We start from the raw sequence: 13942 nt of genomic DNA, 5'->3' as shown, positions 1-13942 counted from the left end.
CCATTGTATTCTTTATTTATCAAACGCCGTATCGTTTCTGACTTATCCTGTTTATCTTGCATTTGAAAAATGAGCTAATGATGCAGTAAATCTGATATCAGATTTTGAGTCTATAAAAGGATGATTAAAAGAGAGGAATAACTTCAGGTGGATCCCAGTGGGCCTTTGGCAACTTTGAGACGGCTTCTTCTATCGGATGCGAGCTTAGCAAGCTTTCAGCGGTGGTTGGTCGATCGCTGGTACATCCTCGCCTTCATCGTTTTCATGTTACTCCTAACTCTGGTAAGTGAAAATGTCACGAATATAAAAGCTCCTCGAAACACGATTCAAACTTCTGTTCCGTACATAAAAAGTATTTAAAGCCTGACCCCGTTTCCGGAATTGTTTTGAACAGTTTGTAGACAAACTTTTTAAGTAAACATCTCTCAAAATAGAGCCACGCCGTTTTCGCAACAAAACAAATAGGTTTTTCGCCTGCGTTTGAAACATTTCTGACGGATCGAAAGCACCTTTTGTATTGTACATCGGATGTAGTTGGAACGGTCGGCGCAAAAAATACCGTTGACGTATCGAATATCCATGTAAACCCAATTACCTGACTTGTCAATTAAAAATTGTGCAAACGCATAAAAGACACGCCGGTAACAATCGCGTGTTTCGGCTGTCGGCGCAAAAAAAAGAAGTGTTGCAAACATCGCGCGAAAAAATACTCCATTAGAGCACACGACTTTTTGTCCCGTTGTTAAATACCTCGAAATATTTTGCGGACCTATTGTATTTGTCCACGGATCGGTTTAAATTCGATGCGAACTGGCTCCGCTATTTTTATCGGGGAATTCGTTTTCGTAATATGAATATTGGAATATGCAAATACTTGCATCAATGTAATTTATCTTACAATCGGATTACTGATAAATTTGCAAATTGATACGCGAGTACGAACCGAATAAAGGTACAAGGTAGGTTTTAAAAAATACCGATTCATCTAATCGCGTCTATTCCCGCTAAGATGCAATCGTATTAGGGAATTGCAATTAAGTGCAGGATGGTGTCGCGCGAGATATATTGTAAATTCGATTCCACGCAAGTTGGCGGCGTTGCAGCACGGAAGTTGGCCAAAGCAGCCGGAAATTCATCCGGAGATAGGATTAGAGTGGTGACAGTAACACGACGCTGCCAGAAATTATATTATAAACCGTATCCCCCTGGTAGCTGCACGGAAGATAATGTAACCATAAAACTTTTCCTCGAGGAAACGCTGTTAAGACGAGACGTTTCTTGCAAAACAACTAAAATACTAAACAAGTGAAAATGATTTCCCCAACAACACCCTTCAGATCATTTCCAGTTGTTTAATTAAATTTATCTGTTGCAGATGTTCGTAGTGCGTCTGGTGAAGAAACGACGCAATCGCTCGAAGATCACGATGGAGAGTCAGCCAAAAGCAACCAACGAGGAGTCGAAGGAGTCCGTGCGGAAACTACGGTCCATGGACATTTCGCGTCTGAAAAGAAGACTGCTCGAGACGATGAAGAGTATCGCGTCTCCCAGACGAAAGAAGGAGGGCTACTCGCGAGACTCGTTGTTTTCCCGAATATCTCGGCTGATGGTCAACGATTCTGGCGTCCCCTCCGAGAAGCAGTCGAACGAAGGCGAAAAGCTGTACAAAAACAACGAGCAAACGAAGCACGAGGATGCCTCGAAGCAAAAAGTCGAAACGAGCCTAGTCTCGAGGAAAGAAACGAACTGGAGACGATTTTCCTTGCCGTGGGTCGGTGATCGTGGTTCGAGTTCCACCACGGGGCGAAGAAAATTGGACAACGATAAATCGACGAGTGCACAGACTTGGAAGAAAAGTGTGCAGGTTGATAAACTGTGCAAGACGTCGAAGACGGTCGTAAATCCGCGCAGAAAGGGGGACAGATATCAAACGGAGCCTTTGGTGGTACCTGACACTCCGGACACTCCTGGTGATATTTTAGAAACGAGGATTCAGACGTCCGATTTGACTGTGCTGCTAGATGACAGTTAGTTTGGGAGGAAATCTTTGTTGTGGACAATGCTGGGACATTTTTCAAAGTTTTGAAGTCATATTTTTTTGGAAGATGCGTAGGCTTCTTTGAGTTAATGCAGGAGGACCTAGGGCAATTAGGGAGACGGCCTAAAAGGACACTTGAGAGATCTAAGAATTCAGAATCGAAAACTATGTAGGCTCTTTAAAGAATGTAGAGGGAGGCTTTCCAAATGTAATCTAGGCACTCCTATTAACTGGCAGAAGCTTACGACACCCCAATACTCTTAGAATTTTAAGATTTTCGAAACTCAAAGTTCAAAATTCAAAATTCAAGGATCCTTTAAAAGCTTGCTTAAAATAAACACTAATTGTTTCACCAATCTCCAACCTACAAACTAAAGTTAACACCATTATAGAACGCATATGGGCTTGAATCAACCGTGAAAAGTTCTTTAAGTTTGAATAAAAGATAATTGAAGTAATATAAAGAAAACAGAGTGACACCCGACAAAAGCTTAAACTTTGATTTGAACACTCGAGAAGCTCCACGGTATAGCTTATGAGATAAAACGGACAAGTTTGAGGAGAAATCCGTATGTAAATATTGTACAGAGTCTCGTACCGATATCGTGGTAGATTAGTTTCTAGAATAAGGATGAGAAGTTCGCGTAGGGCCGGAAGTTTGCGTAATTGGAATGGATTCTTGTAATTTGTGTAGTTCAAACAGCTCTTCGCGTAGAAGCGGACCAAAAGTAGACGAAAACGAAAATTATCGTCCAACGCTGAAATCGTAGACGTGTATATAAACGATCTACTGTTATTGTAAAATAAAACACACGTTATCATTCGTTTACTACCATCCAACCAACTGATGTGTTTCACCCTAACCTCCCTTCTTCGTTTAAGATTAATTCAAATGATGATTAATTGCTGTGTTAAGAAAATACGTTGAAATATTTGTTATACGATGATGTTGGTTGCATTCAGATTCTACGATTTGTTTCAGGAGTATTTTACATTAAATTTTGTTCATTGTTTTCGCCATGTTGCAATGCTTGTATGATCGAGAAAGTTAAATACAAATCGCTGTTGTATCTTCTTATAAATGAATGTGTAATAACGAAAGGTAAGTTTATATATCAATTGATTTAGAAAATGTAATATATCCGAAAATGTAATAAAACGAAATTTTGGATAATGAAATGCGAACAATAATAACCAACCTTACCAACCAGTCAGATGTGGTAAATCTCAGCATTATCGACAGGATTTTCTTATTGTCCTACTGCTGGTGAAGTTGAAAATGTCCAACCCTAAAAAGATATTTTATCGATTACATGTATACATAATTATTTTAAATAAAGATAACATAGAATTATTGTACCGAGAAACAAAGTTTGAATATGTATTAGAAAAGTAACAAATTCAAATTGCAAAAAACTTGTATTCTGGAATACAAAATAAAGTGAAAAGTTATAAATTGTAAGTGCATTGATTACAAAAGTAGAATTTGTAATGTTATACATTAATGTGTAAAGAGATAATAAAATAACATTGCAGAAGGCCTCGTTTTTATCACTAAACGGTATAGTATTCTTAATGACTAAACGCTGTGTACTAAAATGAAACGCCGTATCGATTCATTACGAAGAAATAAATTTTATTGCTCACAAACTATATGTTATAATTACTTTTATCTTATTTTTATTTTATTTTATGCTGACTTATATTAAATTAATAGCGTATTAATGGCTAAATATCGATAATTATTGCCTTTTTTGGAAAATTGACTAAGTGGCGTCATCTCTCCGGCGAACAGGGTGAACTACACTCTTTTGAAACTGCACTTTCATTAGTTCCTGTATTCTACCGCTAGATAGCGCTACATGTATCATTTCGCAATAAATTAATATCGATTTTATAAATTAATAGGCTATATATTTATCATATATTCATTAATATTGATTTTATACCGCTTGCAATATATTCCATCGATTCCAAGATGCGGATTACGTAGACAGGGACAGACTATTCTAAATCGGGCACTGCCGAAAAGAGCGCCAAAATCCTTCCTCACCCCAACGGATATACGCAAATGCGGATTATGTATTCAGTCCAATTCAAACTATACTGCATCTCGATGATATAGAGAATGACATAAAGTTGGCAAAGAATTTTCTTTCGAGTCGCCAACAACCATTCTCCCAGATATCTTCTTGCGCAAAAGAGTTCATTTCCAAAATTTAGTTAACATCGGACCCTGCCGCTTTTTCGAACTTTCGCCCTGAACTGTACACGAAAGGAACTAATAAACCTAACTTGCTTTTAATTTTTTATCGTTTTCGTTTACATGTAGCTACACACCGTGTGGTGGCGGTACTTGTACTCTTGTTTCGATGGAAATTGACCTTAATGTGATTTGTGACACCTCGCGGCTAACGTTGGCGGAGATGAAATATTTTCCGGTAAAGTAGTTTAGTGATTGTTTGAGACGTAAAATAAGGAGGAAGTACGTAGAAAATGTAATATTCTATCGGTTAAATGTGAATCAATTACGCTAATACGTAATCTGAATCACTGCTCCGAACGCGATGAACTTCCGCGAGTCGTGCCCGTAATCGTGTACATTAGATATAGCAACATACATTGCAATAGGGCGCCTCGAAGTGTATTAAAACATTGATCGGTGCTGTGAAAGTTATGAACAGTAAAGAAATCAAAGTATTTATTCTATTATGTAGTCGATACATTATACTCAGCAGTAGTTTAAGTTCGCATTGCTAACCAATGACTGAGTTACACGCACACACAAGGTTAAAGTGCGTTAATTTATAGTTATTGCTTTCCTCTGGGGCATTAGTAGATAAAAATGAGTGGAGATATGTTTGAGGGAAAAGATTACCCAACCCAGTGGGCTTTAAATCCTTCCGCTTACCAAAATATGAGTAACGATCAAGGTAAATGGTGTAAGAAGTATGCGGTATATATGCGATTCATTTCTTACCATTGTTATACAATATTTAATCATCATACAAAACTATTCGTCGCTATTCAGTTGATTGGGCAGCATTAGCTCAGCAGTGGATCAAAATGAAAGAAACTGTAGTGCCACCAGCACCACCTCCGCCTAATATTAATCCAGTGTGTACCGGGACTGATGGAAGTGGAGAAGCTCCTATGGATATGGACACGAAAGAAGATGATGTACCACCAGCACCGCCTGCACCTACAATTAGTGGATCAGGTAACAAAAAGATATTTAATAATGTAGCATGATCATGTGATTATAAGGAGTATCTTAATGTCTTATGATATTTGAAATTTTGCAGAAAATATCTAACTCCTAATATGCATCTCGTATGTATAATATATATTTATGAAACTTCTTTTTAATACGTATTCTTTAATGTCAGCTGAGGCTTGGAGTCAGTGGAATCAGTGGGGCCATTGGAATACCTCAGGTTCTGGTGCAGGTACTTGGGAATGGACTGGTGTACCTCCCCCTGGTGTTTCTATAGGTTCTGATGGGAAACCTATGGGAATTCCTACTGTACCTGTTATTCCACCTGCTCCAACTATATCTACAACATCAGAATTTAGCGTGCCACCTCCAACAGCACCATCGTTGTATTCTTATAATTCAGTACCTCCAACACAACCTTATAGTCAGGTTAAAATTGTATTTCTAATATAATATAGACCTCTCCAATTCCTGTACCTCGTAATTTGTTTAGGCTTAGTAAAAAAGAGTAATCAAAATTGTATTTCGAGCGACCTTAAATCCGTCACTTCATTATTATTTTTCCACATAAATATTAAGCTAGAAGGCGCTCGGATTTGAAGTTACAGATAATGAGCGTTTCATATTTAGGTGTCTAGTTATTGGTCTGGAGAACCACCTACTGCAATACCTCCTCAGCCACCCCCTTTCATGAAAGGAGTTAGGCATACAAACAGAACGCCACACATGAGACCTATAGACGCCGTACGGTGTCGAGAAGACAGGGAAAAAACCCCTGAAGAAGATACAACTACCACTATAGGTTAATCCCAGATCATTTATTAACACCCACTCCTCACAGTCATGATCAAAATCTTCACGAGACAAGAATACTTTTATTTTAGACGCGGCGAAACGTAGGCAATTACCAGCTTGGATTAGGGAAGGTTTAGAAAAGATGGAGAAAGAAAAACAAAAAGCTGTGGAAAGGGAAAGACAGGAAGTTCTAAGGAAACAGGAGTTGGAAGCTCGAAAGCAAGCCGAAGACGAGGCTCGGGCAGTTTTAAATCCTTCTAAGAGCAAATTCGTAGGTGTCTGAACGTACCTCGAACAGTCTACCATAACATATTTCCGTAATACCTTTGATGCTTTATATACAGGACTCTGATTCCGAAAAGGAAACAGAGCAGGATGTCGACGAGACAGTACGTAGTCAGGTCTCGGAGAAAAATTTCGAACGAACTCCAGATATTCTCCTCCGACCACGGAAATCGCGATTTCGAGATGCAGATTCACCGGATGCTCACACGCACACAGACAGAAGTCCAACCACTTCCAACGCGACTGTGCCTGTTCCGAAGCGAACGAGAGAGGAGATGCTGCAAGATGTGGTGAGTATTGTCGAGATGTGTAGCTTATTTGGTAATCTTTTTGGTTTTGAGCGACTGTATCAGGAAACGTTGTCCACCAGATGTTGAAGGTGCGGAGATCGCTCACAGAAATTCTTCTGGAGGTAACGAACGAAGAAATTGGTTCTATATGCAGAGAGGTTTGGAGCCGCGCACGTGCCAAAGGTACCCCAGATACACACGATACAACTAACAAATTGATATTTCATACTTTCGCTCACCAGTGCACAGAATCTGATTCACATGAGTCTCGTGCAGTGTTGCGGTGAATTTTATTTGCCCATTTGTGTAATATAAGCTTTTAAATATTAAACAGAGATTACTCAATTTATAGAGTTACTTATTCGATGATTTTCAGGATATCCTACTTTATTTTTTCAGGACTTACATACACATACTATAAGTAATACTTTTCTCTATTTTGTTGTTTTTTACATAGAATTACTTATCGCCCAATCGTTTCGTGACAGTAAGAAATTTTCAAAAATGTGGTGTAGCATCGCGTGAAACGATAAATTGAAGTTCAATGAAGTTATATCGATAAGACTCGATGTAACTGAGGCAATAAAAATTTGAGAATACTTTCGCTCCAATTTCGTCCATTAGAGCTGCAAATTTCTCTCAATTGTCTTCAGATTCTATTCAATCTCATTTCTCTAGTTTTTCTTTCATTATCGACACGTATATCGTAGGTATAGAAACATGTCATGCCTGTGATTCTTATACAGTTACGTCAATTCTTCATTGACAATGAAGATATAAATTAATTGCTAATGTGTTTTTTTCTACTACTAACATCTAGACTAAAGCAGTTTCAGTTGATTGTAATCTATATGGATTCATAGACGATTAAGGTGGTTTATGAGGATTGAAAGCAGGATCGACTCTCCTTATGTGTATCGATGATCAGTACCATTTAATTTTGGGGGGTATCCTGACGATAGCTTTTAGCCATTGGGTACTAAATGCGTGTGTATTGTAAGTCCCTGCAGGAGAGACCCCCGTCGCATCCCTCAACAACATGGCCCCTCTTGCTCAGATCACTCGTAAGCTTGGTAAGTCACTAACGCCTTTATAATCTTCAACGCACGGTCATCCTAGGAACCGGTCATGTACATGCAGTCACTTGTAAAATGCGTCCGTGTGCATTTTGTACCGCTCGCTCTCTGTAGCCATGCTCGCTTAATAAGTTCTCGTGAAACGAAGAATGTCTTTCAGGACATTTTTCAATCGTAGCGGCAGTCTGTTTAGTGGTCGAGCGTACGTCTCCTTACTTTGATGAAAAACAAGAACGCCGGAACCCGTAATACGTATAATAAACTAGTCGTTTCGTGTAGGTCTGGGCATCTATGGCGACAGCAACAGCGAGTCTGAGGAGGAGCAGAGTGAACACGTCCAGGCTCAGAACAACGACAGCGACGATGAGCTGATAGTATGTATCTCTTTCTTATCGATGAAAGGTATAAATTTGGGATTGTATAACAAAGGACACCAATAATGTTTAAACACTAATTATAGGAAACGGTGAAGCGGCGTCAACAAGCGTTCAAAAAGACGGAGGAGGAAATCGAGGCGCGTCTGGCCGAGGAGGATGAGAGGGAAGAGCAACGTTACGAGGAGCAGTATAATAAACAACAGGAAAATCATACTGGTAATACAAGCTGCAAGGATACAGGTATGTTTCGAAATATAATAAAACTAATTGGTAAAATTGCATCATTAAGCGTAACTCCGTAACATCACTACCTTTAGTTGATGAAAAAGAAACGGTAAATAATCAAAGAGAAGCGTCTGAAACTTTATCGAGCGGCGGACAAAGTCCACAGCAACAAATAGCGCCGCCTGATACGGCAAAGACCAATACTCCATCAGGGTCAGCCGATTCCGAATCTAGCTCGTCCGAGTCGACGAGCTCTGACTCGAGTCGTAACTCGTCGAAGAAGAAAAGGTCGAGTAAAGCTCGAAGTGATCGTGAATATCGAAAGAGGAAGTCGAAGAGTAGAAGTAAATCGAGAAGCAGAAAATCACGGTCCCGTTCGTCGGAACGTGGCCGGAAACGCAAATCAAGGTCTAGATCGATAAAGTCACGTAAAGAATATCGTTCAAGGTCTTCGAGCAATTATAGGTCCACGAAGAAGCATAGATCGAGATCTAGAAACCGTAAACGGCGCAGATCTCGCTCGAGAAGTTGTCGCAGATCTAGATCGAGCACTGCGACCAGGAAATGGTCACGATCCCGTTCCAGGGGAAAGAGGAAGTCCCGTTCTCATTCGAGAAGCAGAAGAAGAAGTCGTTCCTATTCAACTAGGAGAAGTAAATCCCGTGTTAGAGACAAACGGAGGACGCGATCGCGATCCAGAGGCAGAGACAGATCACGTTCACGATCGAAGGGACGAAAACGTTCGCGGTCTTACGTTTCCAGGAGCAAGAGGAGGACTCGATCTAGATCTAGGGATCATAGAAAGTCACGATCAAGATCAAGGCAGTCGAATCACCGGGACGGTAAGAAATCGTCGACGCATCATCGGTACAGGAATTGAACCCTGAACCAAACTTCTAGCCAAGGTTGTATATACATAATATATATATTCATTAATTAAGTCACTTTTCAAATTGTTCGTACGCGGAATGAGTGTGAAGAAACGAAATACTATATACATTTTGTTCTTTATAGAAATATACAGAGAAAAAGTGAAAAAGAAACATTACCGGAAGCGCAGGTTTTCATTGTGATCGTCCATTTTTGAAATTCTCCATCGTGCGACCCTTTAGCGATACAGGTCTCGTTTCTTTCCAATTAGCGTTTATTCGAAGTATATGTATATATATACACATATTATGTATATATAACGGATTATCGTTAACTGTATAGTGGTCCACGGATCGTTTGTAATTAATTTCCAATCAATCGAGTCAAGATTTTTTTTTTATCTAGAATTATTTCTGTGTAGCTAATCTTCTTTCCTTTCCGTTTCCGTTTTTACTTTCCCGATGGCATTAATCGAATAACGATGTATCTGTTTTATACGAACGATTGTTAGCATGCATTTCGAACGATCGCGATAGAATAATTCAAATATCCGTCTGTGAGAGAGGAAGAATGTGTGCGCGAGTGACAGAGAGAGGGAGAGAAAGAACTGTGTCGAATGTCGATTAACTTTCCACAAAGAAAAAGTAAAGATACACCGAACCGTTGTTAAATCGTCGAAACGCTCGTGTAAGAGAACTGATCAGGTACAAATGAATTTTCATAACTTTGATCCGAGGATTGCCCGTGATCGAAACGCGTTTAGGAACCGTGACAGTTTGGTTTTTCCTTGTTTCTCAATCCGTCGTTTTCTTGTATCCCGGTCGATGTTCACTACAGTACAAACGAGAAGATACGAAACTGTTACAAACCCTAAAATCGCGACACACCAAAAAATACAAGCACACACCGACACGCAAACAATTCCGAGTATTTGTATAATTGGTTCAGTTTAACCGTGTATTGATATACGTTCGACATACGTTTGAAACAAAAAGAGAATAAAACGACCGATAATTTTAATGTATTGTAAGTACGGGCCTTACAAACACATTGCTATGATAAGTGTAACGAGTCATTTTTAAATGAAATAAATAAAAATATTGAAAAGAAATATACCAGAAACGATGGTGGAACGAAGTATTCTTCACCTTGGGTATAATTATTTTCTGTGTTCCCATTTGGATGAACGATTTGCGTTACATCACTACGTGTACAGAAGACAATAGAGAACGTCCGTTCTATTGCATTATTATAATTTATTTCATATAAACATTTGATACAGTTTTAAAATTTCATTTCGTAGAGCTTAGCTTTTTTTTAGTAGTAGTGTTATAAGTAATTAGATTCTATATAGAATATTATCGGAGATTAAAGTGGATGTAGAGTGGATCGAGGAAAGAGTCAAAGTTTTTGTTTGGCATGATATCGTGTTTCACTTCAATACATTTTTTCGATATATGTATATATTATATATATGTATAAAAAAAAAGAACATCTGCAGAACAGAATGCAACACGTTTCATTTAGAAAATAATAAAAAATGATTCGGTGGAATACAGATATCTGCGCAATGTCTCGGAAATTTTGTCTCTTTGAGCAACGTCTTTCGAGTGGAAAAAAAAGTGTAATGTAAATTTGTGAACGAGGAGTATCTTAAATTTGAACGATAGATATGTAACGTTGTAATTTACAGCGAAATTTTCTTTGTATAAACATTCTTTTTTCTTCGTTTCTCTTATTCTGTGCTGAAAAATTTGAATAAAGAAGGCAGAATATTCTGCGAAAACGCTCCACATATCAAACTGGATGTAAAAAGGAAAAGGAAATCGAATCTAATAAAGTATTCCGAAGTCTGTTATAAATGTTGTTTTCCATTTTGCAAGATGATGTATACGTGTGAAATGATAATCAAATAATTTATTTACAAATATTTATAACTCCGAAGAATCCTGTAAAGTTTGTTTCAATTAAATATCATAAGAATGGATCGAATATTGATAAGTATCTTAAATTTTATTTCATTCTTCTCGATATGCACGACAATATTTATAGTTAGAAATGAAGAAATATTGGTCTAGCTGGTTCGATACGTTCTCCCGATCGAAGCAGGCACTCGGTGATATTATTTCTTTAATTATAATAAAACGCTCGTTGTGTTCGATGTAAAAAATAGGAAATAGTCGATGATAAAACGTTCAAACAACGATCCAATATCGAGATATGGGTCACGATTGAATTGCATGTTGTCTGCAGATACTGGTTGCTATAAAATTAAGGTACGGTATTTTGATCTATGTAGATAGCTAGAGGGAATTATCTATATCGACTAATCTTACCTATGCTCGTTAGAAGATACCTTACTTTTTAAATATACAGTAAATATACACGAACGCTTAAACTGTCGTAATATTCTCACTGGTATGATCAGAGGATCCGAGAGGGTCAACCCCTAAACTAATTCAGATATCGTTCTATTTAGCCGTGTCATTTCATTTCAAACATCGAGTTAAATCTAGGTAAGTGTAACGAAAGCACCATTGCGTTATTTGTTGGCGTCGTGATTGCCCCACTGTTGCAGAATTTAAAATCAATCGAATATGGACCCTTGATATTTAAAATATTCCACTGTTGCAAAAATAAATCTAAGAGGGATGTTTAAGGGTTGTTCGAGCTTAGTTTATAGATTGTCGGCGAGGGTGAGAACACCACTAGTGAGAATACTGTTACAATTTAAGCAGTATAGGTATCATTAATTCGCTTGATGTATGGACTAGACTCAATTACTTAGAATAGTAGATCTTCATACGATATTGCAAAGAAACGTAGTTTCAAGCTGTTACGATCGAAGATGTGAATTTACAGTGTCAGCTTCGAGACTCGTTATTAACATCGTCTCCACTTCCTGTGACTTCAATTTAAATTTACAACTTAATAACAAACAGATCACAAATTTAATTGAGCTGATTGATATGTATAGGTTTCGTCGAGTTTATTTTTTCATTTGTACTATCGGTTATCGACCAGATACCAATTTTTCCGTATTGCAATTATTCGTCATCGAAGAATCACGTTAATAACCAATCTCGACGCGTCTTGAACTTCGTTCTATCGCAAAAAGCCGATCAGCGGACTGGATGTTTACAAAGAATCATAGCAAAATAGTTTCGTATATTGTATAACACTATAACGACATGAAGTAGGTAAAGTACAAGATAAATTGTAGATCAAGGTTCAAAGGACGCGAAGGGAGAAGAAATTCGTACGATTTGAAACGTTCCTACCAGCAAATAATACAATATACATATATCTTTATCTATACATATATATCTCTTTATGTATATATATATATATATTTATATCAAGATTGCAATAGAAAGAGGAACGATTATCGTTCTCTTCCTTTTCATTCTGATATGTATAATACGCAAAATAAATTCACGTTTATCTATTTTTCTTTTTTATCTCTACCTGGAGATTCGAAGCATTGAAATCACTCTGGTCTTCTCCGTAACACTTCGATGTTACAGGAAGTGAATCGGAACTTCCGTTTCCAATCTTCTTCGAGGCTATTCTTCGCGCAGTCTTCTCCGTTCTCGGACAACGGACGATTAGAAAAACGTTCGCGAAATGAAAGTACGTCTAAAATTATGGAAGGCTCGTCTAGCTTTGCTAAACGTCGATCACGCGCACGGTACATAAATAGCCGTATATAAATTAATTAAGTACAAAAATTACAAACTTATTAACAAAACATTGGCAAGACTGAGGTTCAGCCGAATCGAGAGTCCATCATTTTCTGCCATCGAGCAACAGACTCTCGTTGCAAACTTAACAGTACGGACGAATTAACGTAAATCAAGCGTACATACATAGGTCGTAGCAACGTTAACTGTAACGTTACAACGTTACACGGGAATACTCTTAACCGGTATTATCTGTATGATACAGTCACGCGTTTTGTGATGCGACCCGGTGAAATACCTGCGAACACGTTAACTTTTACAGAACTGGTTTCAAGGGCCCGGACAGAATAGACTCCTATTTGAAAAATCACCTTGATCACTAAACCGAAGCGAGGCTGAGGCGACGAAGAGACTATTGGTTGAGCAGGGTGTTAGTCACCTCAGAGATGGACAACAAAGGACTCCCGGCGTCCGGTTTGGTATCTGAGGGACAGTTGGGCCCATTGCCCCCGCTGATGATCCCACCACGTGCTGATGCTGCGGGTGGTGGTGCGGAGGGTGGTACAAGACGTTGCTGTTGCTGGTGTTGTTGTCGATGCCCATGCCGACTCCCGTCCCCGTTCCCACAGCTGACGGGGGTGTGCTGCAACCGAAAGTTATTTTACCCGTTATTCGAAACCCCTTTCGTCTTCAAACCCTGTCCTTACGGTTCTCTTATTCGACTCCAGTCTTCAATGTACAGCATTCTTGGAACATTATTCGAACTTCAAAACAAAAAGAGGAAAAGAAACTAGTACTTTGAAGAATGAACATGTGGACATGCAACGTATGGTTATGATTGCAAACAATTTGTGCGTCGCTGGTAACATGCATGCCCAACAGTATAATACTTGTCCCGCTAGTATCTCAATTTTAAAATCAACGTTTCTTCTTATGTTCTTGAGTTTGTTCTTTGCGTGGACAACCGGGTATCCACCAAAGTTTTAAATATTTGGAAAAATGAACGTAGAATTCATACCCGATTGCCGATACAACCTTCCAGGATACTACATGGGAGGCAAAGTAAAGTGCTCGCTAACTCAAATA

General features: G+C 38.6%; 3 protein-coding genes across 11 annotated transcripts in view; 2 read left to right on the top strand and 1 right to left on the bottom strand.

Moving 5' to 3' along the window:
* LOC100882037 (disintegrin and metalloproteinase domain-containing protein 10) overlaps positions 1–2878 on the top strand; it is a 120314-nt gene extending 117436 nt beyond the window's left edge. For all 5 annotated transcript variants that reach the window (XM_076540209.1, XM_076540208.1, XM_076540207.1 and 2 more), the window contains 2 exons: positions 148–282; positions 1376–2878. In XM_076540209.1, the coding sequence (XP_076396324.1) occupies positions 148–282; positions 1376–2032 (792 nt within the window). In that variant the 3' untranslated portion in view covers positions 2033–2878. The remainder of the gene's footprint in view (positions 1–147; positions 283–1375) is intronic.
* Positions 2879–4410: 1532 nt separating this feature from the next.
* Positions 4411–10284, top strand: LOC100883472 (uncharacterized). 4 transcript variants are annotated; one of them, XM_076540213.1, is made up of 12 exons: positions 4411–4971; positions 5070–5258; positions 5428–5684; positions 5886–6057; positions 6140–6321; positions 6395–6625; positions 6706–6808; positions 7627–7698; positions 7981–8075; positions 8162–8318; positions 8396–9208; positions 9318–10284. In XM_076540213.1, exons 1-11 carry the CDS (start codon positions 4884–4886, stop codon positions 9181–9183), a joined length of 2334 nt encoding a protein of 777 aa, XP_076396328.1. In that variant the 5' UTR covers positions 4411–4883; the 3' UTR covers positions 9184–9208; positions 9318–10284. The 4 variants fall into 4 exon arrangements, with proteins under 4 accessions (XP_076396328.1, XP_003703481.1, XP_076396329.1 ...); XM_003703433.3 differs by having other exon boundaries at positions 8396–10284; XM_076540214.1 differs by lacking the exon at positions 5428–5684 and having other exon boundaries at positions 8396–10284.
* ss (aryl hydrocarbon receptor spineless) overlaps positions 10138–13942 on the bottom strand; it is a 96098-nt gene continuing 92293 nt past the window's right edge. For both annotated transcript variants that reach the window (XM_076540210.1, XM_076540211.1), the window contains exons 10-11: positions 13228–13499; positions 10138–13154 (exon numbers count right to left, since the gene is read on the bottom strand). In XM_076540210.1, the coding sequence (XP_076396325.1) occupies positions 13292–13499 (208 nt within the window). In that variant the 3' untranslated portion in view covers positions 10138–13154; positions 13228–13291. The remainder of the gene's footprint in view (positions 13155–13227; positions 13500–13942) is intronic.

Source organism: Megachile rotundata, chromosome 15 (assembly GCF_050947335.1).
Source record: "Megachile rotundata isolate GNS110a chromosome 15, iyMegRotu1, whole genome shotgun sequence".
Taxonomy (NCBI): Eukaryota; Metazoa; Arthropoda; class Insecta; order Hymenoptera; family Megachilidae; genus Megachile; species Megachile rotundata.
Note: the sequence above shows the minus strand (reverse complement) of the source record. Positions and strands in the feature narration are given on the sequence as shown.

Bases quoted from the DNA above. Each gene is read 5' to 3' on its own strand.
- LOC100883472 (XM_076540213.1), top strand. From the start codon at position 4,884: ATGAGTGGAGATATGTTTGAGGGAAAAGATTACCCAACCCAGTGGGCT. The intron at 6,322-6,394 runs GTAGGTGTCTGA...CTTTATATACAG, and splicing joins ATCCTTCTAAGAGCAAATTC to GACTCTGATTCCGAAAAGGA. The intron at 8,076-8,161 runs GTATGTATCTCT...CACTAATTATAG, and splicing joins ACAGCGACGATGAGCTGATA to GAAACGGTGAAGCGGCGTCA.